This window comes from Myxine glutinosa, chromosome 9, assembly GCF_964187855.1.
Source record: "Myxine glutinosa chromosome 9, kmMyxGlut1.1, whole genome shotgun sequence".
Lineage (NCBI taxonomy): Eukaryota > Metazoa > Chordata > Myxini > Myxiniformes > Myxinidae > Myxine > Myxine glutinosa.
Window position 1 is genome coordinate 134,764,966 of NC_136269.1, and position 13,724 is coordinate 134,778,689.

The 13,724-nt window shown below is 51.9% G+C and overlaps 1 protein-coding gene across 1 annotated transcript in view; it reads left to right on the forward strand.

The window, feature by feature from the left end:
• LOC137434893 (cadherin-7-like) overlaps positions 1-13,724 on the forward strand; it is a 209,613-nt gene that overhangs the window by 124,557 nt on the left and 71,332 nt on the right. The window contains exons 3-4 of the mRNA XM_068128091.2: positions 3,469-3,627; positions 3,708-3,843. Of these exons, the coding sequence (XP_067984192.2) occupies positions 3,469-3,627; positions 3,708-3,843 (295 nt within the window). The remainder of the gene's footprint in view (positions 1-3,468; positions 3,628-3,707; positions 3,844-13,724) is intronic.

Genomic DNA, 13,724 nt, shown 5'->3' on the forward strand with positions numbered 1-13,724 from the left:
TAGACGGGCAGCGGAGTTCTGAATGTATTGGAGTTTATTGGTGATTTTTGAGGGTGAACCATAGAGGAGGCTATTGCAGTAGTCCAGACGGGAGGTGATGAAGGCGTGGATGAGGGTTTCTGCAGCCGTGGAGGAGAGGGATGAGCGGAGACGGGCAATGTTTTTCAGGTGAAAGAAGGCTGACTTTGTGATCTGTTTAGTGTATTTGTCGAAGGAGAGGGTTTGGTCAAAGATGACGCCAAGATTCCGGATGTGAGGGGAGGTGTATACGGGGATACCGTCGATGTTGAGGGCAAAGTTATGGGTGGATTTTGTGAGCGTTTTTGGGCCAATGATGATTATTTCAGATTTATCACAGTTAAGCTTGAGGAAGTTGATTTGAAGCCAGGATTTTATTTCAGTGATGCAGTTTGTCAGGATAGAGTGGGTGTCGGTGGAGACGGACTTGGTGGAGATGAAAAGCTGGATGTCATCGGCGAAGCAGTGGAATTGGAGACCATGACGGCGGATCAAGTGACTGAGGGGGGACAGGTAAAGGATGAAGAGGGGGGGGGCAAGAACTGAACCTTGGGGGACACCTTGGGGGAGGGGAGCAGTGGGGGATTTGCAGTTATTGATGGAGATGAACTGGCGTCTGTCAGAGAGGTATGATTTAATCCAAGAGAGGGCAGTGCCGGTAACGTTAAAGGTGGATTCAAGGCGGGTGAGGAGGATGGTGGGATCGATGGTGTCAAAGGCAGCGCTGAGGTCAAGGAGGACGAGAATGTTGAGGTTGCCAGCGTCAGAGGAGAGGAGAAGGTCGTTGGTGATTTTGAGGAGAGCAGTTTCAGTACTGTGGTTGGAGCGGAACCCAGATTGGAATGTTTCATACAGGTTATTGACAGAGAGGTGATGTTAAGTTTGGAATGTTTCTTGACTTGGGTTTACTTTCTGAACTCAGTATATCAATCTGGTGAGTTTCTTTTACCCTTCGGTGATGTCTTTGTTGAAAGAACCATGTCACTGATTGTCTGTCGCAGCAAGAAGTCAATAACAGGATTATATCACAGGTGGCGTGACAAAATGTACGGACAGGTACATTTGACGATTGGCTTCACAATCGGGTATATAAGGGTTGTTGCGTTCTGTATTAGTGGAAAACAACTGCTGCACGTCTACAAAAGTTATTGCCGCTTCCTTTGGAGATGGTCTGTCAACTCGACAATGCTGTTTGTCATGGAGTGGTGGCTTTACGAAATTACGGCATGAAACAGCGTGCTATTGCTCGGCAGTATGGCATCACTCAAGGTCAGGTGTCAAAGATCCTGAAACGAAATGCTCAGAGGGGTGTCCCTACTCCAATACCGAGGTCAGGACGTCCCCGCAGAACCACCAGGAGGGATGATCGCCAGCTGCACCGGTTAGTCCGCAATGGCCATACCAAATCAGCTAATCGGCTTAGGGCTGAGTGGCAGCAACTGACAAATGTGCCTGTATCCAGAAGACTAGTCAACCAACGACTGGTTCAAGCAGGCTATCGTGCCAGGCGTCCCCTGAGAAAGCCACGTCTGACCAGACAACACCGCCAGCACCGATTGCAGTGGGCCAGAGAGAACCGTCAATGGCAGCCAGGACACTGGAATCACGTGATCTTCAGTGACAAGTCTAGATTTCTGGTCTGTCGTCAATATGGCCACGTCCGAGTGCGCAGACAAGTGCATGAAGCCTACAACGAAGATTGTATAGTGTCAAGAGTCCAAGCTGGAGGTGGTGGGGTGACCGTTTGGGCTGCTTTTCATGCAGGGGGCAAAACTGACCTGGTTGTTCTGAATGGAGACCTGAACCAGTTCAAGCACAGGGCCATTCTGGAAGAAACATTGCTTCCATTTGCTCGTGCAGCCTTTCGAGGAAACTTTGTCTTCCAAGATGACAATGCACGGCTTCATCGTGCTCGCATAATCCAACACTTTCTTGCTGACCGTGGTGTAGAGCATATGGAGTGGCCTGCCATGTTTCCGGATATGAATCCGACAGAGAACTTGTGGGCAGAATTAACGCGTCAAATCGACCACTTGGACCAGCAGCCGCCCTCTGTGCGTGAATTGTAGCAGGCTATTGTCACTGCATGGCAAGCGATTCCTGTCCAAACCTTGGCAAATCTCGTGAACAGCATGCCTCAAACGTGTACGTGCTCTCCTGAATGCTCGTGGGGGTTACACGAAGTTCTGAACTGTAATTTGACTCTCCGTCATCCCAGTCGTAATTTAAGTTTTGTTTTTGTTAAAAAAAAATTTGGCTAATGTGCAAAATAAAGAGATACTTTTGGAAAACGTACAGAAGTTTAACACAGTACTGTCTTGAATTGAGTTCGATATCAGTTTACATCGCTTAGAAGGATCAATTTATTTGTTTCGAAATGTCAAATGTGGTTTTTGTTTCTTTTAAAGGTCACATTAACAAAATCTAGAATAATTTCAACATAATTCCAATGAACTTTTGGTTCGAAGTCATCTTGAAAAGTAAGTTCACCCCCACAAGAAAAATATTCCATATTAAATGCCAAGTCTGTATATACACACACTTTAGTTGATGGTAAGCACACTGACACGGCTGACAGCAATGACACACGGAACTCCCACGACACATGTCAACAGCCGTTGACACTCACACGTGCTGCACACAGGAGTGGTCATTTGGCCCATCTTGCCTGCGCTATACCAGCACCACATCAAGGGGTTCACCCAGTCGATTTCACGGGGGAGACAGAGGAGTGGCGAGATGAAGAGTATGGTGTGCACACGGACCCATGTAAGAGCTCATTGTGCCATGGTTGCCAAGAAGTGACAATATAAATAACCAGTGCTCGCATGTAGATGGATTTTTTAAAAGCTACCCCTCAACCCTCCCATTTCCCGAAATTGCCATCAGACGTCTTTTTCTTTTTTTTTACTGTTTCCCGAATCCTTTATGGCAGCATCTTGGTCCTTGTAGTGGGGCCGAGTAAAGCGCCCAATCTCGGTCGAATGCATGTCCCGGGAGAGCTCGCACACATCAGCCCTCGCACTCGGGAAGGTATCGCATCACAAGGAGCTCATTGTGAAAGCTCGATGGAGTCTGCCCTTGTATCACTTCCATATTTTGATTTATATCACCGATGAAAAGTGTTTTAGTTCCCCTTTTCGATGATTTATTCCAGGTGTAAAGAATGAGTAGCAGGTAGACAAGAACGAGTCGGTTAACGCGCTCAAGAGGAACCGACCTAAGGAGCATATCTGCCCTTTTACGTGTGCCACTGTTATCCGAATCACTCATTCAGGTTCCCGCACAACCGTGACCCGTAAACACTACCCGAGTCCCTCTACAGGTGGGCTGCATCTCTGATTGATTATGCCGATTCTGCGATTGCGTGAACCACGTTCTGAGGAACATCGTTGACTGGAATATCAATTTGCACGCCCTCTTTTTAAATGAAAACTCTTTCACCTTCAGTTGCATTCAGACCAAGACCCCGGCGATGGCTCTGTGGTTTACCTGCTATCGGGGGAAGGTGCTGGATCTTTGTTCGAGATTGATAACCGCACCGGGGACATACACGTCACGGAGGCTTTGGACAGAGAGCGTCAAGCCATTTATACGCTGCTTGCTCAGGTGGGTGCTCCGCTCAAAGGTTCGACGTATTGAGGGGTTTGATGAGACGTGCTGAGATGGTTACGGTTGTTGTCCTGTAGGTGGTGGATCGTGCCTCCGGCCTGCCTCTGGAACCTCCGTCACAGTTCATAGTCAAGGTGCAGGACATCAATGACAATGAGCCTCGCTTTCCAGCTATGCCATACATTGCAACAGTCCCCGAAAGGGCACCGACTGGTAAACTGGAAGGGAGGGGCGGGGGGACGGGAGAGTAAGGGTGGATGGGTGAAGTGGAATGCTTTGGGGAGGGGGGGGGCGGCAGAGAAAGGGGATCTGGATGGATGAAATGTCATCTTGGGGGGGGGGGGGTACGTCAAAGAAAGGAGGTCTGGATGGGCGAAGTGAGATACTGGACAGGGAGGGGGGGGGGGGGAGTGGGTGAACATCAAAGAAAGGGGATTTGGATTGACAAAATGGGATGATGGGTAGGGAGCGGGTGGGGAACGGCAGAGAAAAGGGATTTGGATGGATGAAATGGGATGGTGGGCAGGGGGGGGGGGGTGGGGGAACATCAAAGAAAGGGTATCTGGATGGATTAGATGGGAAGGGAGGGGGTGGGGAACGGCAGAGAAAGGGGATCTGGATGGATAAAATGGGATGGTGGGCAAGGGGGGGGGGGGGGACATCAAAGAAAGGGTATCTGGATGGATAAAATGGGAAGGGAGGGGGTGGGGAACGGCAGAGAAAGGGGATCTGGATGGATGAAATGGGATGGTGTGAGGAAGGGGTTGGGAGAAAATGATCTGAATGGATGAAGTTGGATGCTGATGCTCTGTGTAGGGGGATGGTATGAGGGGGGGAAGGGGCAGGGAGAGAAACAGGGTCTGTATCGATGATGTGGGATGCTGGAGGAAAGAAAAAGAGGATTGGATGGATGAAATGGGATGTTCGGGGTGGGGGGGGGGGTGGTTGGGGGAAAGAAGATCTGGATTGACGAAGTTGGTTGCTCAGTGTTAATGCTACGTGGATCGGTAAACAAATACGAGAGATTAAAAGTTAAAACAGGTAGACAATGATAGGTTTAAAGCAGGGCATCACGTATGTGGTTTTGATCATGAACCACATACGTTTTATTTCTTGATGTTCCATTCTAAACGCACTAATTATATTCAAGTTGCGCTCGCTGCAATTGATTACTCAAACCCAAACCCTCAAATTGGATGCTGTATTTCCTTACATACTCTCTCTACTATTTGTATTAAATTACTTGTGAATTATTCATTATACCCGTAAAATTAAATCACGGTAAAACTGTTATGTTATTAATGTTTACGTCCTCTCATAACGTTGCATCGGAAAGTAATATTTACATAATAATCTACTTGTCAGTCTGTCTGTCCCTCTGCCACAAATATCGCGAGATGACTGGATCCCGCGAGATTGTGGATTAAACATCGTTCTGCCGTTATTTAATTTGAACATTGTGTTCACGCATCACGAAGAGTATAATTAATTTATGATCACAATTAGGCGACTCAAAATCACCTGAGAGTGGCAGTTCCATGGAATTTCTACAGGACATATCTCAGAAGATTATGAATGAAGGTAGTTTGGATAATTGTTCTCATGAGACACATCTCGCTGCTACCGATGAATGCGGTTAAACAAGACGTCGGAACGGTGGGAAAGCAGGTTACGAGGAGGTACGAGTTGGTGAAATTTGAATTGCACAATATTAAGGTTGATTGGGAAGTGGAAAGAGAGTTAAATATTGGACCATTTCAATGAGAAAATGAAGAACTTATATGTAATGATGTAAGAATGTCTTTGTGCTTTGAAGAATGATAAGAATGGGGTTGGGGCAGAAAGTTGAAGTGAAGGGAGGGGGGGCTGGGAGAGGATATAGAGTTGGGAGAGGAGGGTTGAGATTTGGTGTGGGGGAGGGGGAGGGGGCTGGGATTGAGGATGTGGGGTCGAGAGTCGGTTTGAAGACTTGGAGTGAGGGGCAGGGGGGACGGAGCAGGGTTGAGGACTTGGGTTTGAGAGAGAGTTGAGGATTTGGGGTTGGGTGGGAGGGGGTGATTTAGTTGAGCAACGTCTTTAGGGAGAGGGGGAAAAAATCTGGTTGGACAAAGTGGAGTGCTCAGGAGGAAGGAGATGGAGGGAGAGAGAGAGGATCTGGATGGATGAAGTGGGATGCTTAGAGGAGATTGGAGGGGGGGGGTGGGGGCGGGGGGAGAAGGAGGATCTGGATGGATGAAGTGGAGTCCTTGGAGGGGGAGAGAAAGAAAACCATGATGGATGAAGTAAGATGCTGAGGAAAGAGGGGTGGAAAGAAAGAGGATGCTGGGGGATATGGATAATTGATATTTTTGATATATTTTTTCCAATCAATAAACTATTTCATATAGTACAATTCTCGTACATAGACATAGCAATATTCATATATTGGGTAATGTATAGAGGGAGAGGGAGAGCGAGAGAGAGACAGAAGGAGAGAGGTAGCGAGTCAACAATACTTTAAATATAGTGAAAACTAAATTTTCACACATTGTAAAACAGCATGTACCATATAATGTAACATTAAATAATGTACGCACGGAATGCCATTTAAATGCGAGAAAACATATGACTGCAGAAATAACTAGAGCAATGCGACTGTGTCGCCAATATGCCTCTGCATAGTCCCAGCCAGTGACAACGGGTAGATGCCCTCGTTCACTGTCCCAAAAATAAACAAGTTTGATTTAAATCCCTGAAGCTGTTTTCAAGTATTGAAGGAGCTGGGGCTCCCACGTCGATCGGAAGAATGGACGCGACAAAAAGCTGGAATTCATCCGAGTTGCTTTAATCAAACCAAACACTCAGGCACTCTCAAAAGCCCGTTTATCGGGCAGCAATATATATACATATTATCCCGGAGCGTTTGCCCAGGAAAGGCGAGAGGGGGCGTGGCCCAGCGTCCTGGCTGCGGCCTGGCAAGTTGAGGGCGAGCCTGCCCGGGCGTCCTGGACGAGCCCGGCATGGTGATCGCTCCGCGTCCTTGATAGGTGCAAGGCGATTGTGAAAACCCAGCGGTAGCCGCTACACACGTCCCCCCAGAATCGACTTGCACCGGCAGGGTCAATTTGAGGGGGGTCCTGATGACCCGGCCGAAGCGACCCCTGGCGGGTCGTGGGAGGGGGTCCGGTGTGGTGGTGGGCAGTCGAGTGGGGGGCACCATGGACGGGGGGCAGCGGCCTCGCCGCGGCGGAATGGCCACCCGTGGTGGGTGGTCGACGTCCACGTGCGCCGGCTTGAGGCGGTCCACCGCAATCCGGTCCGACCTGCCGCCGATGTCGATGACGAACGACTTGTCGTCCCGTCGCAGCACCCGGAAGGGCCCGTCGTACGGTGGCCGGAGTGGCCCCCGATGTGCGTCGTGACGCACAAAAACATACTCCGCTATGCGAAGTGCTGGGGGGACGTAGGACTGGGGGTCACCGTGGTGGGATGTTGGCACGGGGGCAAACCGTCGGGCGGCCTCCTGGAGGTCCGAGCGCTGGTGAGCTGCGGACCAGGGACTGGTAGCGTCGGGCACGAATTCGCCCGGGACGCGTAGCGCCTGGCCATAGACAAGCTCGGCGGTGGATGCCTGGAGGTCCTCCTTGGGGGCCGTGCGGAGGCCCAAAAGGACCCACGGCAGCCGGTCGGCCCAACCGCTGTCTTGAAGGCCGGGCATGAGCGCGGCCTTCATGGAGCGGTGGAATCGCTCGCACAACCCGTTTGCTTGGGGGTGGTAGGCCGTAGTACGGTGGAGCTTGACCCCCAGGTTGCGGGCGACCGCGCCCCACAGCTCGGAGGTGAACTGTGGTCCGCGGTCTGACGAGATGTCCGCCGGTGCGCCGAAGCGGGCGACCCAGGTGGCGATGAAAGCCTGCGCCACGTCGGCGGTGGTGGTGGAGACGAGGGGAACGGCCTCCGGCCACCTGGTGGTCCTGTCCACCATGGTGAGCAGGTGTGTGAACCCCCGTGACGGGGGGAGGGGGCCCACCAGATCCACGTTGACGTGGTCGAAACGTCGTTTGGGCACGGTGAAAGGTGCCAGCGGGGCCTGGGTGTGTCGGTGGACCTTGGCCTGTTGGCAGGCCGTGCAGGTGCTGGTCCAATCGCGGACGTCCCGACGAAGGCCGTGCCAGACGAATCGCGCCAACACCAGCTTCTGGGAAGCTTTCCGGCCCGGGTGGGAAAGGCCGTGGAGGGAGGCGAAGATGCGGCGTTGCCAGGTGACGGGCACGATGGGGCGAGGCTGGCCTTGGGAGACGTCGCAGAGCAGGACAGTGTCCGCGAAGGGGATGTCGGCCAGGCGGAGGCCCGTGTCCGCCGCCCGGAGGGCTTGCACCGTGGTGTCGGTGGTTTGGTCCGCCGCCATAAGCGCAAAGTCCACGCCCAGGTGGACCGCGTTCGCGCTGGCCCGGGAAAGACAGTCGGCCACGGCGTTGTTTTTGCCGGCGACGTGCCGGATGTCCGTGGTAAACTCCGACACGGCGGAGAGGTGGCGCTGTTGGCAGGCCGACCACGGCTCCGTGACCTTGGCCATGGCATAAACCAACGGCTTGTGGTCGACGAACGCCGTGAAAGGTCGGCCCTCCAGGAGGTGGCGGAAATGGCGGACGGCCAGGTGTAGACCGAGGAGCTCCCGGTCAAACGTGCTGTATTTGAGCTCGTTCGGCCGGAGCTGCCGGCTGAAAAAAGCGAGTGGCTGCCAAACCCCGTTCACCCATTGCTCATGTACGGCGCCCACCGCGTAGTCGGAGGCATCCGTGGTGAGGGCGATGGGAGCGTTGAGCACCGGGTGAGCGAGTAGTGTTGCGTCGGCGAGGGCCCGCTTTGAGCTTTGGAAGGCCGCATCCATTGCTGCGGACCAGGCGATGTCGTGCTTGGCCGGCTTGCCCCGGAGGGCTTCGTAGAGGGGCCGCATGAGTTGAGCAGCGCGGGGCACGAAGCGGTGATAAAAATTCACCATTCCCAGGAATTCCTGCAGGGCCTTTATGGTGCGGGGACGCGGGAACGTGGTGATGTCCTCGACCTTGGTTGGCAGCGGCACGGCCCCATTCTTGGTGATGTGGTGGCCCAAAAAATCAACGGCCGTCGTGCCGAAGTGGCATTTGGCCGGGTTGACGATGAGGCCGTGCTCGCTGAGGCGCCCGAACAGTGTTCGGAGGTGGAGGAGGTGCTCGGCCCGGGACGTGCTGGCGACGAGGATGTCGTCCAGGTAAACGAAAAGGAACGGCAGGTCACGCAGCACGCCATCCATCAAGCGCTGGAACGCCTGAGCCGCGTTCTTGAGACCAAACGGCATCCGCAAGAATTCGAATAAGCCGAACGGCGTGATGACTGCCATTTTAGGGACGTCGGCCACCCTGACAGGTACCTGGTGATATCCCCGTATGAGATCAATTTTCGAAAAAATGACCCGTCCCGCCAGACGGGCGGAGAAGTCTTGGATATGCGGGATCGGGTACCTGTCGGGGGTGGTAGCGTCATTGAGACGGCGGTAGTCGCCACACGGGCACCATCCACCCCCCGGCTTTGGCACGATGTGCAGTGGCGAGGCCCACGCGCTATCGGAGCGCCGCACGATGCCGAGGTGCTCCAACGCGTCGAATTCGGCCTTCGCCACGGCGAGCTTGGCTGGGTCGAGGCGGCGGGCCCTGGCGTAGACCGGCGGGCCCGTGGTTGGTATGTGGTGCTCGATCCCATGCCGTACTGCGACGGCCGAAAACGTCGGCCGCATGAGGGCCGGGAACTCCGTGAGCAGGCGAGCAAACTCGTTCGCCGCCGGGACGGCGCATGCCAGCTCGGTCGGCGCGGAGCTGCTCAATGTGCATACCAGGGAGCTGAAGGTTTCGGCGTTGATTAAACGATGCCGTTGGACGTCCACCAGCAGTCCGTGTGCGCAGAGGAAGTCGGCGCCTAGCAGAGCCATGGGCACGTTTGCGGTTACAAACGTCCAAGCAAAGCGTTGGCCGCCGAAGCAGAGGGTGACGTTGCGCGGGCCGAAGGTGCGGATGGTCGATCTGTTGGCCGCAACCAAGGAGGGGCCGCAAACCGCGGATTGCCTGTCCTGGTCAGAGGCGGGTATGACGCTCAGTTGGGCGCCGGTATCGCACAGGAAGCGCCGTCCGGACGCTTTATCCGTGATGAACAGTAAGTTGCCCGTGTGGCCGGCGCTCATGGCTGGTAATGAACGCCGGCCCGGCCGTTTCCCGGCCTGCCGAAGGTGCACGGGGGTCGGCATGTCCGGGCCTTCTGTCCGAACCTGGCATGATAGTAACACCACGCTTGGTCAGGTGGAGGCCCCGGTCGTCGTGCTGGAGGTGGTCGGCTCGGTGTAGCGGCCGCCAATTGCGTCGGCAGTTCGGTCGTCGACCGTGCCGGGTGCTCGGGCGCCATGGGTGTTGCGTCGGACGGCGGTGGGTCCCACGTCGCCGCTGCGATGCGCGCTGTCCTGCGGCGGAGATCTTGTCGGCTTCTCTGGCAAGGGCCCGGGGATCTGTGATCGTCGTGCTTGCCAGGGCGAGGCGTACCGGGTTAGGCAGCTGACGGAGGAACAGCTCCCGGAACAGGAATGCCGGAGAGTGCTCGCCGAGCAGTGAAAGCATGTAGTCCATTCGCTCGGAAGGGCGCGTGTCGCCGAGCTCGGGCAGGTCGAGCAGGCGCCGTGCGCGTTCCGCCGATGGGAGGGCGAAAGCGTCGAGGAGAAGCTTCTTAATCGCGCCGTATTTGTCAGCGGCTGGCGGGCTCTCGAGGAGGCTCAGGGCGCGGGCCGCGGTGGCCGAACCGAGCGCTGCTACCACATGGTGGAAGCGGGTGTCGTCGGCCGTGATGCCTCGCAGGGCGAACAGGGAATCCGCCTGTGCGAACCAAACCGCCGCGTGAGCCTCCCAGAAGGTAGGCAGTTTAAGGGCGACTGCCGTGTCCATGTCGGTAGGTCACCAATGAAGGAGCTGGGGCTCCCACGTCGATCGGAAGAATGGACGCGACAAAAAGCTGGAATTCATCCGAGTTGCTTTAATCAAACCAAACACTCAGGCACTCTCAAAAGCCCGTTTATCGGGCAGCAATATATATACATATTATCCCGGAGCGTTTGCCCAGGAAAGGCGAGAGGGGGCGTGGCCCAGCGTCCTGGCTGCGGCCTGGCAAGTTGAGGGCGAGCCTGCCCGGGCATGCCCGGGCATGCCCGGGCGTCCCGACCGAGGCCTGGCAAGTTGAGCGCGGGCCTGCCCGGGCGTCCTGGATGAGCCCGGCATGGTGATCGCTCCGCGTCCTTGATAGGTGCAAGGCGATTGTGAAAACCCAGCGGTAGCCGCTACAGTATCACATTTTCACCAGACAGGACAGGTTTCACATTGATCGGTGAAGCGGTTTCGGAGAAGGGATTTTTTTAAATATCGGCTTTCATGTTAATAATGCTGCCACACGATGTGACATATGATCTTAAAATGTACACTCTGCATATGTATGGGAAGGGGATCACATTTGTGAAGTCTCGTGTTGATCGGATAAGGTTCGTTTTTCTACCCAAGATGGCTGTCGAACCACGTGACATACGACGTCATAAATTTCATATTTAAATACAAATGGTTCAAAGATCATGTGCATGCAATTTAATATTTTTAGGATAAGGAATTCAGTTAAAACATTTTTGGCTGGTATACCACTTCACCTGTGATGTCATCATTATCATGCTTTTGTTCCCCATTGGGAGTACTTGACAATGTGCTAAGCTTTAAAATGTTCCATTTAGTGGTTTCTGAGAAATATATTTTTTATTATTTGCATTTCATCCAAGATGGCTGCCATACCACGTGACCTATGATGTCACAATGAATTAATCAGTAAAACATTCTGCATGGGTGTCACTCCTACCCTGAAAGTTTCGTCTCAATCGGACATGTGGTTGCTGAGAAAAACGAGGTTTAGCCCGTACAGACGGAAGGACAACCCGAAAACATAATGCCTCTGGCCACCTACGGGGCGGAGGCATACAAATCGGAGTACATTGTATGAGACGAATCAACAGCATTATTCAGCTGAGGCCAAGCAAAGCTAGGTCGAAGCCATTTATTCCTGATACTTGGAACACCCTGCAACTCATGCCTACAGAAAACAGACTTTTTGGAATGCTGGCCACATTTTCCATCCAATCATCGTGCAACTTTGTTCAAAACATTTATCCATAGGTAGGCACTTCTATGTTGAAAGTTTTGTGTCAATCACAGTTGACACAATTTCCTCAGCAGTTGCAGAGAAAATTAATTTAAAAGTGAATAAAGTGAACAAGTGGGGGTGGAGGAAAAAAAAAATGAGGGCCTCGGCCGACATTCCACAACATGGTCAAGGATGCTTGTGGATTCTAATTACTAGTACATTAAGAGTGAACAAAAGGTATGCGAGACTATATATATATATATATATATATATATATATATGTATATATATATATATATATATATATATATATATAATTATATATATATATAATTATATATATATATAATTATATATATATATAATTATATATATACTGTATATATATATATATATATAATTATATATATATATAATTATATATATATATAATTATATATATATATAATTATATATATATATATATATATATATATATATATATATATACATATATGTATATATATATATATGTATATATATATGTATATATATAGTATATGTATATATATAGTATATGTATATATATATATATGTATATATATATTGTTACAGATCGCGGTTTAGATGTTATGATGACCGAGCGGTGGTGTATGACCGCGACCTAACAGGATCCCTGACTCACCCGATTCACCCAGAACTTTGGCCGTATCGCACCGTAGCTGCTCAATGAGGGGAAAAGACGAAAACGACGCAATGCAAGAGGAAAAAGGAATCAAACGAGAAGACGTACAGACGAGTAATGGGGTTTATTATTTACACACACAAGCAAAAAGGAGCAATCAAGTTTATTTACAACACATAAGACGCAGGTGACACAGTGCAAATTTTAGCTTACCTCCAGACTTAATTAAATACCCAGGGACAGAACAAACAAAACAAACTCACGTATACAAGAAGGGTGGAAAGGCAGGAGGTGGATGGTTGGAGGGAGAGGGAGGTCCAAGGGGGTCCCGCAGCACCACCGGCGCGTTTAGTAGCCGCCGTTCCTCTTCGGCCCTGCTCCAAACCGCCGTTCAGGCCCCCTTTGGCTGTTGGGTGCTCCTGCTGCTGCGGCCTCCGTCCGCTGCGTTCCCAGGACTTGTCTGGTCCAAACCCTCAACTCTTTCTTGTTTCTCTCACTCCTCACCACCGACTCCGCACCGCAACCAACTGACCACCGACTCCTTACCAACGCAACCGACTCAGACCAACTCAGACCAACTCCTTGCGCATCCCTGACCAACTCAAAGTGCATCTCCGACCAACTCAAAGTGCATCTCCGACCAACTCCAAGTGCATCTCCGACCAACTCCTCGTGACCACTTCCGTTTTGCGCCTTTTATAGCGCCTCCAGCGATTACGCCCCCGGCGTTTTGGACACGCCCATCGGGGTGCTCACCTCGGCCCTGGTTGGTCGCGCGACCCTCGGGCTCCGCCTTGGATGACGATGGGCGGGCACGCCCCTCCTCCCCTCTGACGAGGTGGAGACACGCCTTTCTTCTCCGACTCAAAGCACTTGGTCAATGGCGGTTATTGGAGGGGAGGTGATTGGGAATCGAGGGCTCAGCAGTGACGAGAGGGGATGTAATATGGAAATGGAGGTTTTGGGGATGGGAAGGAAAGGGAATCTATTCTCTTTCACTGGTGCAATGGAGTATTTCAATTAATGGAAGACACAGCCTTACGCTAATACACATAATAAGGGTATAACTGTCAAAAAAAAGATATATCGTGTCCTGCATGTATGTTTTATGGACTAACTACGGGAACGCCCTTTTGACCTTTATACAACCACAAACGGAGGGAGGAGGGGTGATATTTTACAACAACCTTTTACAACAACATTTTACCACAACAATAAAATAAAAAAACATTCTCATATCCACAACACTGCACCCTCC